Here is an 18,041-nt window from a genome sequence, read left to right on the forward strand (position 1 = left end):
TTGACTCCATCTTGGGACAGTTAGTATCTGTTGTTGATTTTATGATAAACTGTTGTTTTATGAATTGTTTTAATATTTGTATTATATTTTTATAACTTCTGTACCTCGCCCTGAGCCCGAATGACGAGTTAGAAATGTAATAAATAACAATAACAACAACAATAATAATATGCACACTGCACAATCCTTTGTGTATGTAATTTGCAATACTTGTTTTTGCTTGGTATTTCTAGCCCATTTTTTTATCCGTGCACCCTTCAAATTATTTTTTCTACATAACTGCTTAAGACAAAAAAAAATGCAAACCTAACTATGAATTATTTATTTAAAATATTTATATCCTGCTTTTCCATTTCAGTCCATATCAACTTACAATGCATGATCACAAGAACAAGCAAATACAATTCTAAAAGGATAATACAAAATAATTACAATGTAGACATACAGGTTCTAAAAAAAATTCGGAACAATGTACTTTTATCTCATAGGCAAGAGCTTATCACACACATTGATACTGCATTCCAGAACTGGATTTGCCTAATCCTGTGCAAAAATATCACTCAGTAGTGAATGCCCTCTGATGCCACCCACCATCCCTTTAAATCTTTGGCAAAATTTCCATTGATTTGATGGAGCTGCACTGCATCCCAGATGTCAGCTTATAGGAATTTTAAAAATCCTGCTCACGATATGACATTGTCAAGTGTGAACCAGCATGTTGTTCATTATCTGGGCAGTCTATAATTAAATGCTACACACACTGATCAGATTTTCCCTTTTGAAAGGCTGAATACAACACTTTATTTTTTCGGTTACCGAAGGATGGTAAGAATGGGACAGGTTACTTGGATTTAGATTGGAAGCTGCAGGATTGGTAATTTTTATTTATTTTATTTCATTTCTACCCCATTTTTGCTTTGGCTCCTTTTGCAGCTTTGATCATAGATATGATGCACCCATAATTTTTTTTAAAAATCTGTTCCCCGAAGAAATGGAAAGACGGTGCATGTTAAAGAGTACAGAAGAAAAGCGTTGCTAATTCATGTTGTAAGAGTCATAGGATGCTTAAATGTCCAGTGCAAGTGAATGAGGCGATAGAAAATGCAGACTCATTCCCCTCCATCCTTCCTTCCAAGACAGAGTGGAAGGCAAGTTGCTAGGCAACCCCATGCAGAACACTGGACTCTTTTTTTTCTCCATTAACAGAACTGCACTGACCTCTCCCTGGAGTCCTTTCAGTTCAAAGACCATGCAGGAGACAGAAGGCTTAGGTTATAAAATGCTGCTAAAACATTGTTTTTTAAAAAAGCCAAAGAAGCAGAAAGCCTTTCCACTGAACTGTGAGAAAGAATGAGGTCATCCTGGAAGGGAAGGTATCGTTTCATCCAGTGTGGTGTAATGGTTACAGAGCTGGACTAGTATTTGGGAGACCCAGATTCAAATCCTTACTCTGCCATGGAAGCTTTCTGGATGACCTTGGGCCAGTCACACTCTCTCAACCTGACATTCCTTACAGGGTTGTTGTGTGGATAAAATAGGGGAGAACAATGTAAACTGCTTTGAGCTCCCAGTTTGGGGAGGGAGGAGCAGGGGGTTTTTCAGCTGGAACGCGGGGGAACAGAGTTCCAGAACCTCTTAAAAATGGTCACATGGCCGGCACCCCCGCCCCCTGATCTCCAGACGGAGGGGAGTTTAGATTGCTCTCCGTGCCGCTGAGCGGCGCGGAGGGCAATCTAAACTCCCCTCCGTCTGGAGATCAGGGGGCGGGGGCGCTGGCCATGTGACCATTTTCGTCAAGGGCAATTCAAAGTTTAAAAAACTTCCCCCTGACCGAAAGTGACATCATTGTTCGGTCTTGAGTTCCACCACCTCTTTTCCCAGAAAAATAGCCCTGGGGAGGAGGAGTATAAATGAAGTAAATAAACAATAAAGCTGAAGGGGGGCAGATAAAAGGTGGGTGGGTGGCTTGGTGGGTAGGAAGAAGGATGCGTGGAAAAGATAAGGGGGCAGCCGCAGGAGAGCAAAGAGGCAATAAAATCCTGAATTCAGGCTGAGAGAATAGCTTAAAGTGGATCATAGGAACCCAAACTTGTGCATGGGGGGAGGGAAGAGAGAGAAAATGGGAAGCACACAGTTTTAGGATCACAATCTCCTATTTAAATTTCAGCAAATTCTATATAGGACCAACTTAACTTTAGCAGCTAATAATCATATTAAGGGTAGATCTTCTGTTTCTTGATACTTTATTAACTATATGAATTGTTGGTCTTCTTCACACTTTATCAGAAGTATTATTATATGAATTTACAGTGCAGTCAAAAACAGTCTCCCCCCACCAGACCATTGACTTCAACAGACCTGGAAGGAAGTAACTGTTTAAAACTACCCTTAGAATCTCTTTCCTGTAGGAATTCAAAGATAAATAAATGTTTGAATAGAATAGCCCTGACATTAGAAGAAATAATTGTATTTAGAACAGGGAATCTATATTACAGCCAAACAGGTCAGGGGTATATGCATAACAGAAGCCCATTTCAGGTTGGAGCCACATCACCTAATTTGCAAGGGCTTGCCTTTCTTCTTCCATGAAAGCTATTTCAAGACAAACTGAAGTCTGCAGCTTGTGGCAATCGCAAATATTATCGTGCAATCCTAAGCAGAGTTACACCCTTCTAAATCAGTGGGCTTAGAAGAGTGTAACTCTTCTTAGGATTGCCCCATTACCGTCTGGAAAAAATACCAGTTGTACTGAGACTGTCAAAGTAAGCTGAGAGCCAATCAGTGAGCAAACAGAAAGTATTGTGCAGAATTAGAACTCATGCTCAGATCTTGAATTTTAAAAAGCAACTTCTCCCTAATGATTTGATACCTTTTGCAGAAGTAGAAGGAATAAGAGTCCCAAGCTGGTGAATGGATAACAGCTGCTTCAATTTTTTTTTTAAAAAAAGGTTCCAGTGACAGATCCAGACACAGAAAGTTGACATTGCAAAGGAAAGGCGGTCCTCACAGTGAAAGACCTCTATGTTGAGAAAAAGGGGAAACAAAGTATGGGCCACCCTGTGTGATGTGTCAGTTGGTTTGCTTTTCATTTTAAATCTATTTTTGTTTCACTTCTATAAGAAGAAAGCAGGAAGAAACAGTAGCCTGCAGAACCGGTTATGTTTTTATCTCATTTTGAACAGAGAAATTATTTAATACATTTTTATCCTGCTTGTCCTCTCACCGATTGTTTCCACTGATGGAAGGAGGGAAGATTTTCACCAATTCCCCCTCCTGTGGCAGACCTCCAAATCCCCCCTCATGCTGTTCCTGAGGGGTCCCCTGCCACCCAGGGGTAGCATTTATGGGGCATTTGAAGCTGCAAAGGGGAGGTGGGGGGAATCATGCTTTTCAGCGGGATCCAAGCCATGGATCTCTCCTCCTTCATTTAATCTTCACAACAACTGTGTGAGGTAGGTTAGGCCACCCAGTACTTTAATGGAAAGCAGGGATCTGAACCACAGGTTTCGCCATTCTTAGTCCAACACTCTGACCATTACACCACACCAACTGCATGTAAATATAGTAACAATGACAAAATGAAACTTGTAATTAAGCCAGAAGAGCAACAGCAATGAAACTTTGAGACCTGTTCCTTCCTGAAACATGACTATTAAACTGGCTAAAACTATTTGACAAAATGGTACGATACTGCATGATTCCGAGTAGCTGCCTATCTTCACTACAAGACCACACCACTGGGCCTGGGACTTCCAGTTGCCCCAGCCGCACTTGATCTATATCAAAGGTCTTAAGAGGGCCATATTGGCAGATGCTCGTGGCTGCTTTCACCCCAGTTGAGTAAAAATAGAAAACAATGCAGTTCAGGTGTTTCCCTGCACTTGCCAGAGGGGGTAAATGGACATTTATAAGTAGGCCCTCTGTCCTACTTGTATAAGGAGTCAGGAAATAACGACTCTCTTAAAATCATTGCCACAGTTTTAAGAACTATGGCTGTGAGTCACAGGGGTGTTTGCATGCCTTCTTCTGAACGTTTGTAGAGCTTCCATTCCAGAAACTCTCCACTGATCCTTAATCAATGGCAGTTAAGGAAAAACCCAGTAAATGCCACATGCGAAGCGCCATCAATTTCCCTTTACAGCGCTCACACTCCCAATCGCCAAAACTACTCTTTGCATTCAGGGGGATTTAATGAACGTTCTGGAGGCTAGAGTGACAAGGGTGTCAGCTTTTGAAGCAGCAAACGCAGCAGGGTGTCTGTCTACTCCTTGGGAAGCCTGCAGGCATTCGATGGATCTGTAAAATGGAAAACATCTAGCAAAAGTCACACGAGTGGGAATTCTCCAAGTCTATATAGACTATTGGTGGGGACAGAGCTTTGATACAAAAGACTGAATGAAAAATACAAACGGGCAAACGAGAGACAGCTAAAAAAAAAATTTCATTAGACATTCCAGGAAAGAGGTATCTCTATTACAAAATTACAGATGTGAAGGACTTCCAGTTTGCTTATCAAAGTCTCAATCAATCAATATATTTAATACGGTAAAAGACCAAATAAGAAACGTCAATCTAATTATTACAGTCAAAGTAACCCATATTGTTGACAAACCTATCCATCTAGTAAGCACTGAATTTCCAGAATCCAAATTCTTAAATATTTAAAACTTTAAAATTAATAAAATATTTAAATATTTCCCCCTATAAAATACTTCCGGAGTCGTATGGCCTGCACAGCAAATTTGACACCTTTAAGGTGGTTTCTTGATCCCTATTGGCTAAAAGCTTATTTAGATAAAATCTATTATTTCTTCCCGGGTGCTTATCAAAGTTTTGTTTGGATTTGGGTAACTAAAGTTTAAAGCTTGCCTGCTTGGCTAAGACAGTTAGCGAGTAGCCATGGACAATTCATTTTCTCTTAGATGAACCCAACCTTGCAGAATGGTTGTAAGCTAGTATGCTGCTTTGAGATCCTTGGGGGAAGGAAAGACAGGACCCCAATAAAATAAGTAAATACACCCTTAGGAAATCAATGGAACTACAGAAGTTTTATTCATGCAATGGCTTGCATACTACAAACAAACAAAAATTAGTCATTAGTTAAGGGACAAGTTACTAAAAAAAATGACTGGATTTTAAATTTGATTTAGAAGTTTTCCAGCAAAGAAAAAACACATTTTAGAAAGTGAAAGTAGTCAGTTAAAACCAACCCAACAGTGATGGCATTTTAATAGGCTCCCCCACTTGATGCCTCTGAGTAATCCCCCCCTCCATGCCTGTGAGGATCCCCTTCCCCGCTTTCATGCCTGTGAGGGATTCTTTTATGAAGCAAAAGCAGCAAGTGACGTAAATCACTCATGTGATAATAAAGGAACTTGGGTGTGTGCAGCTGGAGCTTTCTTTGAAGGCTTCCCTGCCACAGAGGAACCTTCAAAGAATGTTCCGCCTCTACTGCTCATGCCTTGACATGGAAGTAATTTATCTGGATGGCTGCCAATACCTACAGGTGGATGGGAACAGGCACCGATTCTCTTTGGGGTTTATTGAACCCCCAAACACTAAAGCTTCCTCGAGCAGAAGAGAGAGAAATCTAAACCGAGTTTCTTAAGTTTTTTCCCATAGGAAACTAATTGAGCGCGTCTCATCCGCAACCACACAGATGTTTAATGGGTCCTCTTTCTGCAGAGACTTCTAGTTAAAATACACGCACACGATAATGTTCACGTCCTCAATGACATACGAGCCTTATCGAGTATTTCTTTTTTGATCTTGGGGTAATTTGGATGTGCCGCTAAAACCTGTTGAAAGAAACAATATTCACCGTCAAGCAGCTATGAAGTTATTTCTCATAAACTAAAGTGAGTAGATGTTGATATCAGAAAGGATGCATATCTAAAATTATTTAACAACTACCATATGAACCCCAAAACATGGTATCATAGAAGATAAATATGTAGGATGATGTTAGGTTCAATGACATAACATTAATTTGTACCACGGAAAGAATTTTTTTTTAAATTCAAATAGCATGGTTCGGACATATAAAAATGCAGTGTTCACAGTGAGCCAAACGCGGTTATATTTTTGCTGCATTTTGACTAGTTCAAAGAAGGCGCACACAACTGATGAACATTTTCACGTGTGATTATAGTTTACCTTATGACAAATGTTGATTGCGTCAACGTATCTTTTTGCCTTGAGGTAATTAAATGCCAGCTTGAAGCCTGTGAAAACAGGGGACCACTTACTGTGAGTTGGATGCTGCCAGACCAATTTTCACTCTCTCTCATCTAATTCCCTCCTTATTACAGCCCCTGTCCCACATGGCAGGTCACATGATCCCCAGCATAGCCTTTTTGGTAGTCAAAAGGGACCTCCCCCTCCTCTTACACCAGCAGAAAATTGGGCAGGATCCAGCCCTATATTTGGGGGGGGAGGCGCGGTAGGAGAAAGAATTTTAGGTTTAGTATGGATCCAACCTTGTATTTCCAAATCAGCTTAGTATTTTTATGAGCAGACAAGAGAGTACGCAAATTAATAGACATTTCTAAAATATAAACAATTTAAATGATGGCAAATAGAAAAAAGCTAAAATGAGAATGAAAACAGACAGCTGATTAGGTGTAATTTCTTGGGACTCGCCTCTGCTTCAGAAAAAGTCTATTTCTCTCTCTCAGAACACAGAAATACTTCTCAAGCTAAAGAACAGAATGAGGCAGTATTGTTCTGATCTGCTGTGAGAGGAAGACAGAAAGCCGGGCAGCACCTTTCAAAGACCCATATGTTTTTACCTGCATTTAATTTCACAAAAACAGCAAACTTGCTTTGTCTCTCATCGTTTGAGAAGACAAGCAGAAACCTGTACAAAATTCAATGGGGGGGGGAGCATGGAGATTTTTCTTCAATTGACCCTTTCTTCTACATGCCGCAGCTATGGTTCTCGCTCACTGGACTTGGCTCTGTGAAAGACCGCTTTAGTGCCTCTCACCTGATCTCCTAGTCAGAGCAGAGCGTTCTGGGTCCTCCCAGGCTGGGCATCATACAGAATTCTCTTCTGATTGGGCTAGGAAAAACTCGAACCCAGCAGACTAGCTGTTGTCTTCCCAGGCTGGTCTCTACAAGAGCATCACTACAGCCCCTGTTCCAGATGGGCTTGGCTGGAGGAGCTGCAGCAGTAACAGTCCAACATCATGGACCAAATAGGAAGAAATCCAACACAGCTTCTCCATCGAGCATGGCGTTTCCCAGCTCTAGAATGCAGGGCTGCAGTGCAGGCAATCCAGTCCCCACAATGGCTTCAGGGGAAGCCAGGTGTGTCCAAGCTTGCCTTCCCACTGTAGCCACAAAGGAGGAGGGGAGTGTCTTGCATCAGGGGATGAATTCAGTAGCTTGAGTACGTCCCTTGAACTCACCTCAACAATGACATCAGGCCATGCTGAGAAAACTTCCATCTCCCCCTCCCACCCCTTTGGTCCCCATAGCCATTGTGGAGACCTGTGCTAGGCTAAATGGGGAGAGGATCCAAAGGAAGGAAGAGGATTGGGCATAAAGGATACATGCACACCAGAGACCAATTCTTCCTCCCCAAGTCCTCAAAACTGTGAAGGGGGCATTTTAGAGGAGAATATTGGGTTCTGGGGATGCACACTTGAGGTCACTTCCTTCTCCCTTGTTAGGCCTCAACATGAACAAAGCAAGCAGCTTCTCTTCAGCCCAACTTTCAGCCACGGCCAGTGAAGAGCTGCTGCTTACGTGCTAAGCTCTGCTGTCAATGCTCCCTTGGCCCCTACCACTTTGGGGTGAAGTAGCAGGTAGTCTCCCAAATGCAGGTCATTACTGCATACGCTGGGGTCTCCCCTACTTTCAGGGATGCACTCGTCCTCCCCCTTCCTCCCATTTAGGTGCCCAGTTGTGATTCCAGTTTAAAGCACCCCCTCCTTAAACCCCCGCCCCCACACTGTAAGAAAGATAAAACATCTTGTCTGTATAACAGAACCCTCAAGTGCCACACTAGCAGGAAGGCTCCATAACAAGGTTGGAGGATATCGTGTCCTGGAGACTCTCAAAGGGTGACATCTCTGATCACTGGACAGTTTAGCACTGTGGTCTTTGAACAGGCCTACCCATACCTATTGATTGGCTGTGTAATCCACACATGACCAGATAAAGGGGTACAAGCCCCAATTTCCTGCTAAAAATTCAGCCAATGGGCCTTCGTAGAAAGGAACCCCAAACTGCTAATTCACTGTTCTGTTCCTAACTATTGTTGGCAGAGCATGGAGGGCAGAAACCCAGACATTATCTTAGACATATAAAGTGATACAGCTAGTGATTGTCTATTACGCTTTTTTCTTCTCTGTTCTCTTTGAAGATTTGAGGCAGTCGATTCTCATGGTTGGGTCTGTGCTTATTCCACTCCATCCCTTTTACCACGGCTTCTTTCCTTGTACTTTATGAACATAACTGTTCTTACTTGAAGGAAACGTGCCAGATTTTCCTTTTATTCTGAAGTCAGGCAGACACACAAGGCAAGCTACCCAGAACGACAGAGGAAGGGTTAATGATTCCCTCCTGTCTCTTCCTGAGTAAGTCCAGCAGGTGGCAGTACAGACAGCTGGTTCAATTAACCCTTTCTGTACCTGATAGATGCTATTAGAAACCATTTTTCTTAAAAGGGGAGGAATCTCTGAGCTCTTTTTTACCCTTCACCTAGACCTGAGGAAAAGGCTATTCCCCTATCTTACCATACTGGCATGTCTGAATATACTATGCTCATTTTATGAATGAGAGAACGATGTCCCAAAGTAGTACCATGCATCCTGGTGTCTTTCTATCCCTTCCTGTAGCCTGGCATTTCTTCAAGCAGGCTACACTTTGCAGTGTTCCTGGGTGCTGTTCTTAAATTCAGCTGGCTACTTTTAGACAGCAAACAAAAATGTTAAAAATGAAATTTTTCCTGCTTGTCAGATATGCTTGCAGAGGGTCCTAATCTGGCACTATCTAATATGCATTTGGCAAATATTTTCTAGAAAATGAGAAGCAGACCAGCCACACAAAAAAAAAAAAACCCCAGCAGAAGCACCAAGTATGAACCTACCTATTGCTGGACTTGTTTGGTTTCCATATTTCCAGGCCATCTCATAGTTTGCCGCTGCATCCTTGTACGCTTGTTCCTTCTCCATTATGTACCCCATATATTCATAAGCTTTGCAGCAGGACTTAAAAACAAAAAAGTATTTTCCCATATCAAATGAACTTTAAATTACAAATAGTCTTAATTCGTTTTCTATTTGAACATGACAAACGAACCAGGGCTTGTTCATAAGGAACATGAACCTGGTTTACTGTCACGTGTTCCTTTCTTCTCACACATTATGCCCAGATCATAAATGTTTTCTACTAACTCCAATTAGTTGCAATGTCTGAATGGGAGTGTTTGTATCCCAGGTTAGATTTGATCCGAATAACCTGGATTCTTAAACACAGCTTAATCACAAATAAGAATCCTGTTTACTGGGACAGAAGCTGGGACAGTTAAAGCGCTCACATTTGGATGTCACAACTAAATGAAGTAACTTGAAGACTTTCACCTTCAATATAGGTGTGCTGCATGAGGTGAGCCCACCAATTAAACAGGTTCACCCCATGACATACAAACTCCTGTTTTTTCATATCTGCACTGAGATTAAAGCGCGATCTAAAATTGTTCAGACTCTTTGGTAAATGGCATTGCATGGAAGCAGAAGGCCAAAATTACTACCCTTCACTGCTAACCATACCGGGATTCTTAAGGACTAGTCAAATGGAGAATACAAATCTGGAACGGTAGGGGCTGCCATGCATGTCACAGAGTGCCCTGTGTCTCTTGTTTCTACAAAGTAAGTCACATTTAATTAAAAGTCTCAAGGGACAGAAAAAACGTTCACAGATACGCGGCTGCTTTTTGGCTTGCCAGTTACCCTGTTGTGACGAAGGCACCGCTTTAATAATTCACCAGCCATGTCGTACTTTCCAGACTGAATGTAAATATCAGCAAGCAGGAGCCAACTTTTCTCAAACTCTTCGGCATCAATGGGATTCCAGTTCATTTTTGAAATGCGCTTCAGCTGGTTTCTGGCCCGTGGAGTTTGTTTCAAGATCATGTAAGCTGTGGCCATTCCCAAAAGGGCAGGGACATGATCCTTCTGCAGCAGATATCAGAGGACACAACAAGTCCAGTGGTGTGTATATCAGCAGGTTTAATTGTATATGGCCAAAGGCCGTCACAATACAAAGTTAAAAAACAGTAAAATGTATATGTATATGCATGGTACAAGCAGCTCAGTCACAGGAGCTTGTTTCTCCTTTGGAGATTTCTGTGTAATTCTAAGTAAACCTGTTCAGGATTGTGCAATACTTTATGTAGCATGTATACTACATACTTAATGTCTAGTAATAGCACTCAAGATTGCAACTGTTGTGTTACAGCCCCTTTATATTATTGACATATAACCTGCTTTTTTCTCCAATAGGGACCCAAAGTGGCTGACCTCGTTCTCCCTCTTCCATTTTATTTTAACAACCTTGTGGTTAGGCTAGGCTGGGAGAGTGTGACTGGTCCAAGGTCACCCACTAATCTTCCATGGCAGAATAGGGACTGGAACCCAGGTCTCACTGATCCTAATCTGACACTCTTATCATGTGAAATCACACTGGCTCCTCCCTTAATTACTAGAACACTTAAAATAAATAAATTAAGGTGTTAGCTGTTAAAGTCATTTTATGACTCTACTGTTAGGTATACATAAACACCACTCTGAGCTTTTAGAGCAGACACTTTCCCCCCTCCAGCCCTAATGCCGAGCCCAGCACAGCCACAACAGCTTTCCACTAGCTTCCACACCATCTGCACTAGAGCAGCAAAGAAATCTCACTAGCAGCTGTCACTTGACAAGAATTGAATGCTTGCAATTATGTTACTTTCACACAATACATTCTGCCGATTGTACCCTCTCTCACATGAGCAGGTTTTGTGTGTGAGCTGAGAATTCATGCATCTCAGCCATGGCAACAGAAGCTCCAAACGTGCCTAACAAAATCAGGGAAGTTGTTGCCACTGCAATGTATAAATTCCCAGATCACACACGAGTACTTCTTGCATTAAAGGAAAACGGTGGCGGTAAGTAACATCACGTGGGGCAGGGTAAAGATCTTCTCTAGTGTTCAGCTCCATTTGCTCCCAGTAACCTTCCTAAGAATTGTTTTTCTTGCAGTAAAAGGATATTGTGCAAATGGGTATTTAACGAGTTCTGCTACGGACAACCCATGCAAGACATTGCTCTGCAGAGAGCGAATACGCCGAAGCTTCAAACCGAATGACATTTTCAACAACCCACCTCAGCAACCACTATTTCCGTGAAGGTGTTCAGTGCTCGCTCGACATTTGACTTCTGTTTGGTTGCCATAAGACAGTAATTTTCCATGATGCGAAGCTGCACATGACCTTGAGGAGTCTGGGGTTTCAGTTCTTTTAAGAGCTTTTCTGCTGTTCTCACAGCCAGCTGCACAGACTCTTGTTTCTCTGTGGAATTGCTAAATAGAAGGGAAAACGTTAAGATCCAAGTTCTACTATTTCAGAACTTGGGGTTGGCCCAACTGCTCAGCTCTTAAACTATGCAAAACGGGAATTTAACATGTTCTATTTCTAAATCTATTACGGACCGTGCTTGCAATATGTTTCTCTGCAATTACATCGATTTTGAAACAAGGCCTGAGCCTTGACGCTCTTTCATTTATATTGTAGATGTCACAGATTCTTCTACATCAGCTCTTTTTCTAGGAATGAGTTTCTAGTCTGGGTGATGTTATTTTTTCTTTCTTCAAAGTCAAGACCGTGCAGTGATGGCTACGGACCTGATTTCAGGCTTGCTGGGAGGGGACGGAGAGGAAAGGTTCAAAAACCTGCATTGGGATAGATTCAATTTAATTGTGAAAAAGCAGCGAGTTAGGAGCCTTTATGCCATATGGATGCTCACAAGGAACAATCACAGGAAATCTAAAGGGGAGATTAGGGGAAGACTAGCTTCTGCTGGCGGAGAGATGGGCACCACAATGCCACATAATGTCTGAGTACGGTAGCCAAAGAAATGTAAAGGAAAGTCAGCAGGTATGCAAACTTTTGAATAAGAGCATAACGAGGGCCCTGCAGTATCAGACCAGTGGTCTATCTAGTCCAGCATCCTCTTTCACATAGCGGGTAACCAGCTGGCCAGAGGGCCAAACAGGGCAAAAGGCCAAGGCCTTACCCCGATGTTGCTTCCTAGCACTGGTATTTAAAGTTTGGTGAAGCCAAAGTTTGGTGTAGTGATTAAGAGCACGGGACTCTAATCTGGAGAGCCTGGTTTGATTCCCCACTCCTCCACTTGAAGTCAGCTGGGTGACCTTGGGTCAGTCACAGCTCTCTCAGGTCCCACCCACCTCACAGGGTGTTTATTGTTGTGGGGATAATAATAACATACTTTGTAAACCACTCTGAGTGGGTGTTAAGTCGTCCTGAAGGGCAGTATATAAATCAAATGTTGTTGTTGTTATTGTTTATTGCCTCTGGATGCCTTTGTCATCATGGCTAGCAACCACTGATGGACCTCTCCTCCATGAATCTGTCTAATCCCTTTTTAAAGCTATTTATGGTGGGGACCATCTATGTGACCCATGGCACCGGATTCCACAATTTAATTATTTGAGTAAAGAATTACTTCCTTTCATCCATCCTGAATCTACTGCCCATCAACTATACTCTGTGCCCGTGTTGTATTCTTATAGGAGAAAATGCTAATTGTCAGAGTGAAGCAGATATGAAAATTGTAGTCCCTTAACGAGAAAACTGTAGTCACTTCACCAGACACTTTCCTTAGCAACACAGTTATCTAACAATATACATGAAGCCCAGTTGCGGCCCCCTCCCCGCCCCTGATTGCTGGCACTCAAAAAGGAACAGATTCAATGAATCTGCTGTTCCAGGTACTGCTTTTGATCCAGCCAAAACAAGGCAATGACATGAATGAATGAATGAATGAATGAATGAAAAGTTATCATCACTCACTCCGCATCACCATCCAGGTTTTCAAACACTTCACCTCCTACTGTTTCATTGTCCGGGTTCAAGCAGATTTCAATCATGTTATAAATGGCATTCTGCCCCCAATCGCTGTCCTTCCGTGCTTTGTTAAAATGTCGAAGGGCATCATTTGGCTCACCCGTGTACCTGAGACAGGCAATTGGACTTACATAGTAAATTTCATGAATTGAATATAAGCAAAAAGAAGAAATATGTCATTTTCAACTCGTCAAGGTATCTTCATTTCTGCCAGCTACTCAAAACCCCCTGCAGGCATTTTAATTTTTTTAAAAAAGCACACTGATACATGGCTGTCACTTGCAGGTTCTTTTTCCACTGGATGATCAATTTGTGATGTTGCATACATCATAAATACAAACAGGAAACGGTTAGGTGCAGAACACAGGGTGAGGAATGAAATGTCGGTGTGATTGGGGAAACAACCTCACATAGGACCTGGAGTTTGGAGAAGCTGAGTGCCATTACCGGGAACACAAGGGTACTAGGGAGAGACAGGAAGGCTGGTAGAATAGTAACTAAATGAAGACTTGGGAGGGAAGAGGGCAGAGCACATATGAAAAGGGACCCAAGAGTGAGTCCTCTATACCCAGTGTCAAGCCTGTTGCTTCCAGTTATAAATTTCTTCACCTTTGGTATCACCGTGAGCAACTGAATTACAAATGCCAACCTGCCTTTCAAATAGGGATGAGTTCATGTCCAGACTGACAACCCACCAGCCTTTCATGGGTTTATAGCAACTTGTCTGTTTTATCACAGCCACCTGCCCTGCCCTGGATAGCCCGAGTGAGCCTGATCTCACCGGATCTCAGAAGCTAAGCAGAGTTGGCCTTGGTTAGTAATTGGATGGGAGACTTCCAATGAAGACCAGAATTGCAGAGGCAGGCAATGATAAACTACCTCTCTTAGTCTCTTGCCATGGAAACCCCACCAGGGGTTGCCATAAGTCAGCTATGACTTGACGGCACTTCTACCACCCCATCACAACCACATCACTACCACTAACCACTAACTTTACCACTTTACAGAGGTAAAGCTATACCGCACATGTGAGCACTTGAGTTCAGGTATCAGCATCTGGTCATACCATAATATCGCCCCATCGTTAGTTTTATGCTGCAGTGGTCCTACATCATTCTCAAACTATGATAGTGGCCTAATAGCAAACCAGCACTTGGACACTGTAAGCAGCACCGCAAATGGTTGTGCAAGTAACATGACCAAAAACCACTCTTGGCGCATCAAAAACCCACTCTTCACAAGTACCATTTCAATACCGTATCAATTTATCTGCCATTTACTCTCACACTGTGAATCCTTAGAGGAAGGGGAGAGAGCAGGCAGGATTCAAGGAAAATGCTATAAGCCACAGTCCTGTCCCATTCGCATACTGGCATGACTGGCAATTCCCCAACCCCGTTTTGTTTTAAGTATTATAGCAGACATTTTCCCGCCTGCACTTACCAAAGATACAGTCCTTTGCAATACTGAAAACCCGGATCAAGTTTTGTTCTAGGGGAATGTTTCTCAGCCATTGTAAGGAATCTTGGAACTTCTTCTAGCTTTCCAGCTCTTCTTAAAAGGTCAATTAACCGTGACAGTGTCGAATAATTATCTGAACATAAATATTCAGTGTTAAAAAAGAGTATTTTTTTAAAAAAAACATGTGCAAGAATTGTAACATTTTCACACTGCTAACACAGTTATCCGTCTACACTCAATAGTACCCAGATGTGCTTTGCCTAATTTTTTATCAACTCCTGAACATGTTCATTCTATTGTTTTTGACATATTTATGTCATTACATGCATTCCAATACAACAGTTCAGTCCTGGAGATCCACATTTGAGAATCTCACTAGAAGCCATGCTGGGAAAATTTGTGATCAGACTTCCAGTAAGGGTTTTTTTTTTGTTGCTAAGTAACAGCAATGGAGGCTACTCTGCTTTGGATTGAGGCTGTGGATCGAGCTGAGGAGGGGGAGTGTCAAGTTCTGCCCTCTGTGCGGTTTGCCTGACAACAAATGACCCCCTCCCCCAAGCTGCTACATCCCTCAGCAATTCACAGCTCCAAGGTGCCATTTCAGATCATGAAAACCATGGGATGGTGGTAGTAAGGGGAAGAGGATGCACCCCTCAAACCTAACCCAAGCGCTTTCCTGCTCCATGCTGCTACTTAGCAATCAAAAGCATGTTATAACGTCTCACCTAGCTTGGCGATGAATCATGGCAAAGTACAAACAAGGCTAATCGCAAAGTAGTATTTCTGCTTTCAAAGGAAAGGGTATAATATTCTGGCTACACCCATCGCAACCACTCTTTGGCCTAAGCAGGAATTTCCTCCTAATTACTGTATGTAACTTTGTCTGGCATGCACCCTGAAGTACTAGTCATATGCTTTCCCCAGGTCACAATGCACTGGTTATCTTTTAAGATGCCATTGTGCCCTTTATTGCGCTTATACTTTAATCCTGCTCAAAGCAGAATAGTCTTGCTCTGGATCACATTCCACCTGGGAATTAGGGTTCCCAGGTCCCTTGGGGCTGAAAGTGGGGGCCGGGGGGGGCACAAAGGGAGTACGGGTTGAGCCAGGGGCGATTTGGTAAAAACTGGTACCCATTACCCAATCTAACACTGGAGGCAGATTTTTACCAAATCAGCCCCTGGAGTGACCCCACACTTCCCTGTCGCGCCAGGACTGACATAATTTGCGGCATAACATGGAAGCACTCCAGAACATGTAGGAATGTGCCTGGGGGGGGGGTCCGGGGTCTGTTCTTGTGCCTTCCCCCACTCCTGCTGGCCAGGTGAGAGGTGGTGAGGTGTGGAGGCTGGGAGTGGGGGAGCCCTGCCCCCCCACCAGGGTAATGGGAACCCTACCGGGAATCTGTCCTCTTTGACAGATACAGATGTTTTTGGGAAGAAAGGGAGGGATAATGTAGGCAGGAAAAATTTGATGAACAGCAGTAAGGCAGCTAACAAAGCCTGTATGGACAAGCAGGTGCTTCTTGTCCATAGCTAAGGAATATATTATACTCCTCTATTCTGCTTTTCTGTGATATTTCCTGAAAACATGAAAATCATTTTTCAAAATTGGTTATCAGAAATTCTGTAAGGTATTTATGCCTATTAGAGTGCCTTGTTTTTCACGTTAGACTATTTTTTAAAGTAACCACAAAAAGCTCCATGCCCACCGGGGTTGCGATCCAAAAGCTGCTGGAAGTGAAAGACTGCTTGTTCATAGTCCTGTTTCCTGAACATAAGGTCAGCCATCATCTACAACAACAAAGCACACAAGTAAAAAAGAATTACACCAGACCTGCTCTCAAAGAGATTTTATAAGCCCTTCTAAATGAAATTGTATGGCAGATGCTTCAAATGCAAACAAGATGAGAAGGCCAAACTCTCCACACAACGGACACCCAGGAGCCATACCACTAACTGGCTTGGATCCACTTGATAAGGAAAAGGGGGCAGACCTCTAATTTCCTTGCAGACCCCTTTGCAGTCCTCTAATTTCCTCTCCACAGTGTTCCTGAGAGAATCACCTGTCCTCCAGCAGCAGCATTTCAGGTGGCCCATGGGGCTGCAGCAGGGTGGGGATGGGGGATGAGGAAGTCATGATGCCCTTATGGAAAACATTTGTGTCAAAAGAAATTACAGGAGGATCCAAACCACTGCTTGCCAAACTGTCCCCCTACCCGCCAACTCCAGCTCCATGGGGGAGGGAGCTAGAAACAGAATCAGAGGTTAGCTTCTTAAAAAACCCAACAAAATCCTCATTTCCATCTCCATCCCACCTCCTGCCTGCTGAAATCTCCTCTGCAGAACTGGAACGGCCATCAATTGCAAAGTCCCCGCACTACGTAAACACAGCTCTCTCCATACCCCTTTGTTTTTGGAGGATGGATCAATTAAGGCATGAAGTTGCACTGTTTCTACGGCTCAAACTCCTAAAACTCCCAAGTCACTCACAGGACGTGCTGGTCACAGTGCAGCAGTGTCCGGGTCCCAGACACGGCTGCCACCCACTTGACACTTCTGCTGTTTTGCTTCCAGGTAAAAGCTTTTTAATTAGCATATTTAGTTAACTGGAAATCCCAATTCCCTGCGGGAAATGGTTAACAAAACCATTCAATATCCTTTACACAGAAAACATTTTGCAGGGGTTACTATTTTTAAAAAACGATCCAGAATTGTTCAATTAAATCTTCATCTAATAAGACAGCACAACTAACCATAGAAGCGGCCACATTATCTTGCTCATTCTTCAGCAATAGAGTACACTGACGTTGGCACGCTTCCACATCATCATGCGCGAGGTACAAACGTGCAAGCTCTAGCATCACCTGAGGACAGAACCAAATTAAGCCTTTTAAATTCTTTATCAGATTTATTTAATAAGTGCCCCCACAACCAGGTGTTTTTAACTAAGGACTGAGTGAAAAATGGTTAACTCTGGTCCTCGGCTGACCTTGCTGTCCGTTTCACAGTGAACAAGAGCTTCTTTGTAAAACTTAATTGCTTTTTCATAGTTCCGCTGGACTGCTGAATGCTTTGCTATCTCTGCACAAATTTCAGCTGCTAGCTGCTTCTGCGCTGGAACCGCATCCAGCTGCTCGATCTGAATCCGTTTGAGGACTCTGGCCTGCAATTCCCGAGCCTGATGAAAAGGCAAAGAAAATGGCTTTAAAAGGAGGAAATAAAACTGTGACGGGATTTTAAGGAGGAATTTCTACTATGAAGTCAGGGCTGCATATAAACTTGTTTTGAAATATGCAAGGGGTTTTGCTTTGCGGGGTGGGGGAGGATTTTGAAATCAAAATGAGAGGGCCATTTAATTTATTTATGGCACGTACATGCCCCACCCATCTTTCTTCATGGAACTTAAGATAGCTTTCATATGGTTGAATCCAGCCAGCTTTCTG

The 18,041-nt window shown here is 42.8% G+C and overlaps 1 protein-coding gene across 1 annotated transcript in view; it reads right to left on the reverse strand.

The window, feature by feature from the left end:
* Positions 1-5,029: 5,029 nt before the first annotated feature.
* The window catches only part of TTC21B (tetratricopeptide repeat domain 21B), a 49,950-nt gene continuing 36,938 nt past the window's right edge, over positions 5,030-18,041 (reverse strand). Inside the window, exons 20-29 of the mRNA XM_054972400.1 lie at positions 17,588-17,776; positions 17,352-17,462; positions 16,308-16,389; positions 14,579-14,729; positions 13,082-13,243; positions 11,376-11,571; positions 9,960-10,184; positions 9,098-9,218; positions 6,157-6,224; positions 5,030-5,798 (exon numbers count right to left, since the gene is read on the reverse strand). Coding sequence (XP_054828375.1) covers positions 5,721-5,798; positions 6,157-6,224; positions 9,098-9,218; positions 9,960-10,184; positions 11,376-11,571; positions 13,082-13,243; positions 14,579-14,729; positions 16,308-16,389; positions 17,352-17,462; positions 17,588-17,776 — 1,383 coding nt within the window. The 3' untranslated portion in view covers positions 5,030-5,720. The remainder of the gene's footprint in view (positions 5,799-6,156; positions 6,225-9,097; positions 9,219-9,959; positions 10,185-11,375; positions 11,572-13,081; positions 13,244-14,578; positions 14,730-16,307; positions 16,390-17,351; positions 17,463-17,587; positions 17,777-18,041) is intronic.

Source organism: Eublepharis macularius, chromosome 2 (assembly GCF_028583425.1).
Source record: "Eublepharis macularius isolate TG4126 chromosome 2, MPM_Emac_v1.0, whole genome shotgun sequence".
Classification (NCBI taxonomy): domain Eukaryota; kingdom Metazoa; phylum Chordata; class Lepidosauria; order Squamata; family Eublepharidae; genus Eublepharis; species Eublepharis macularius.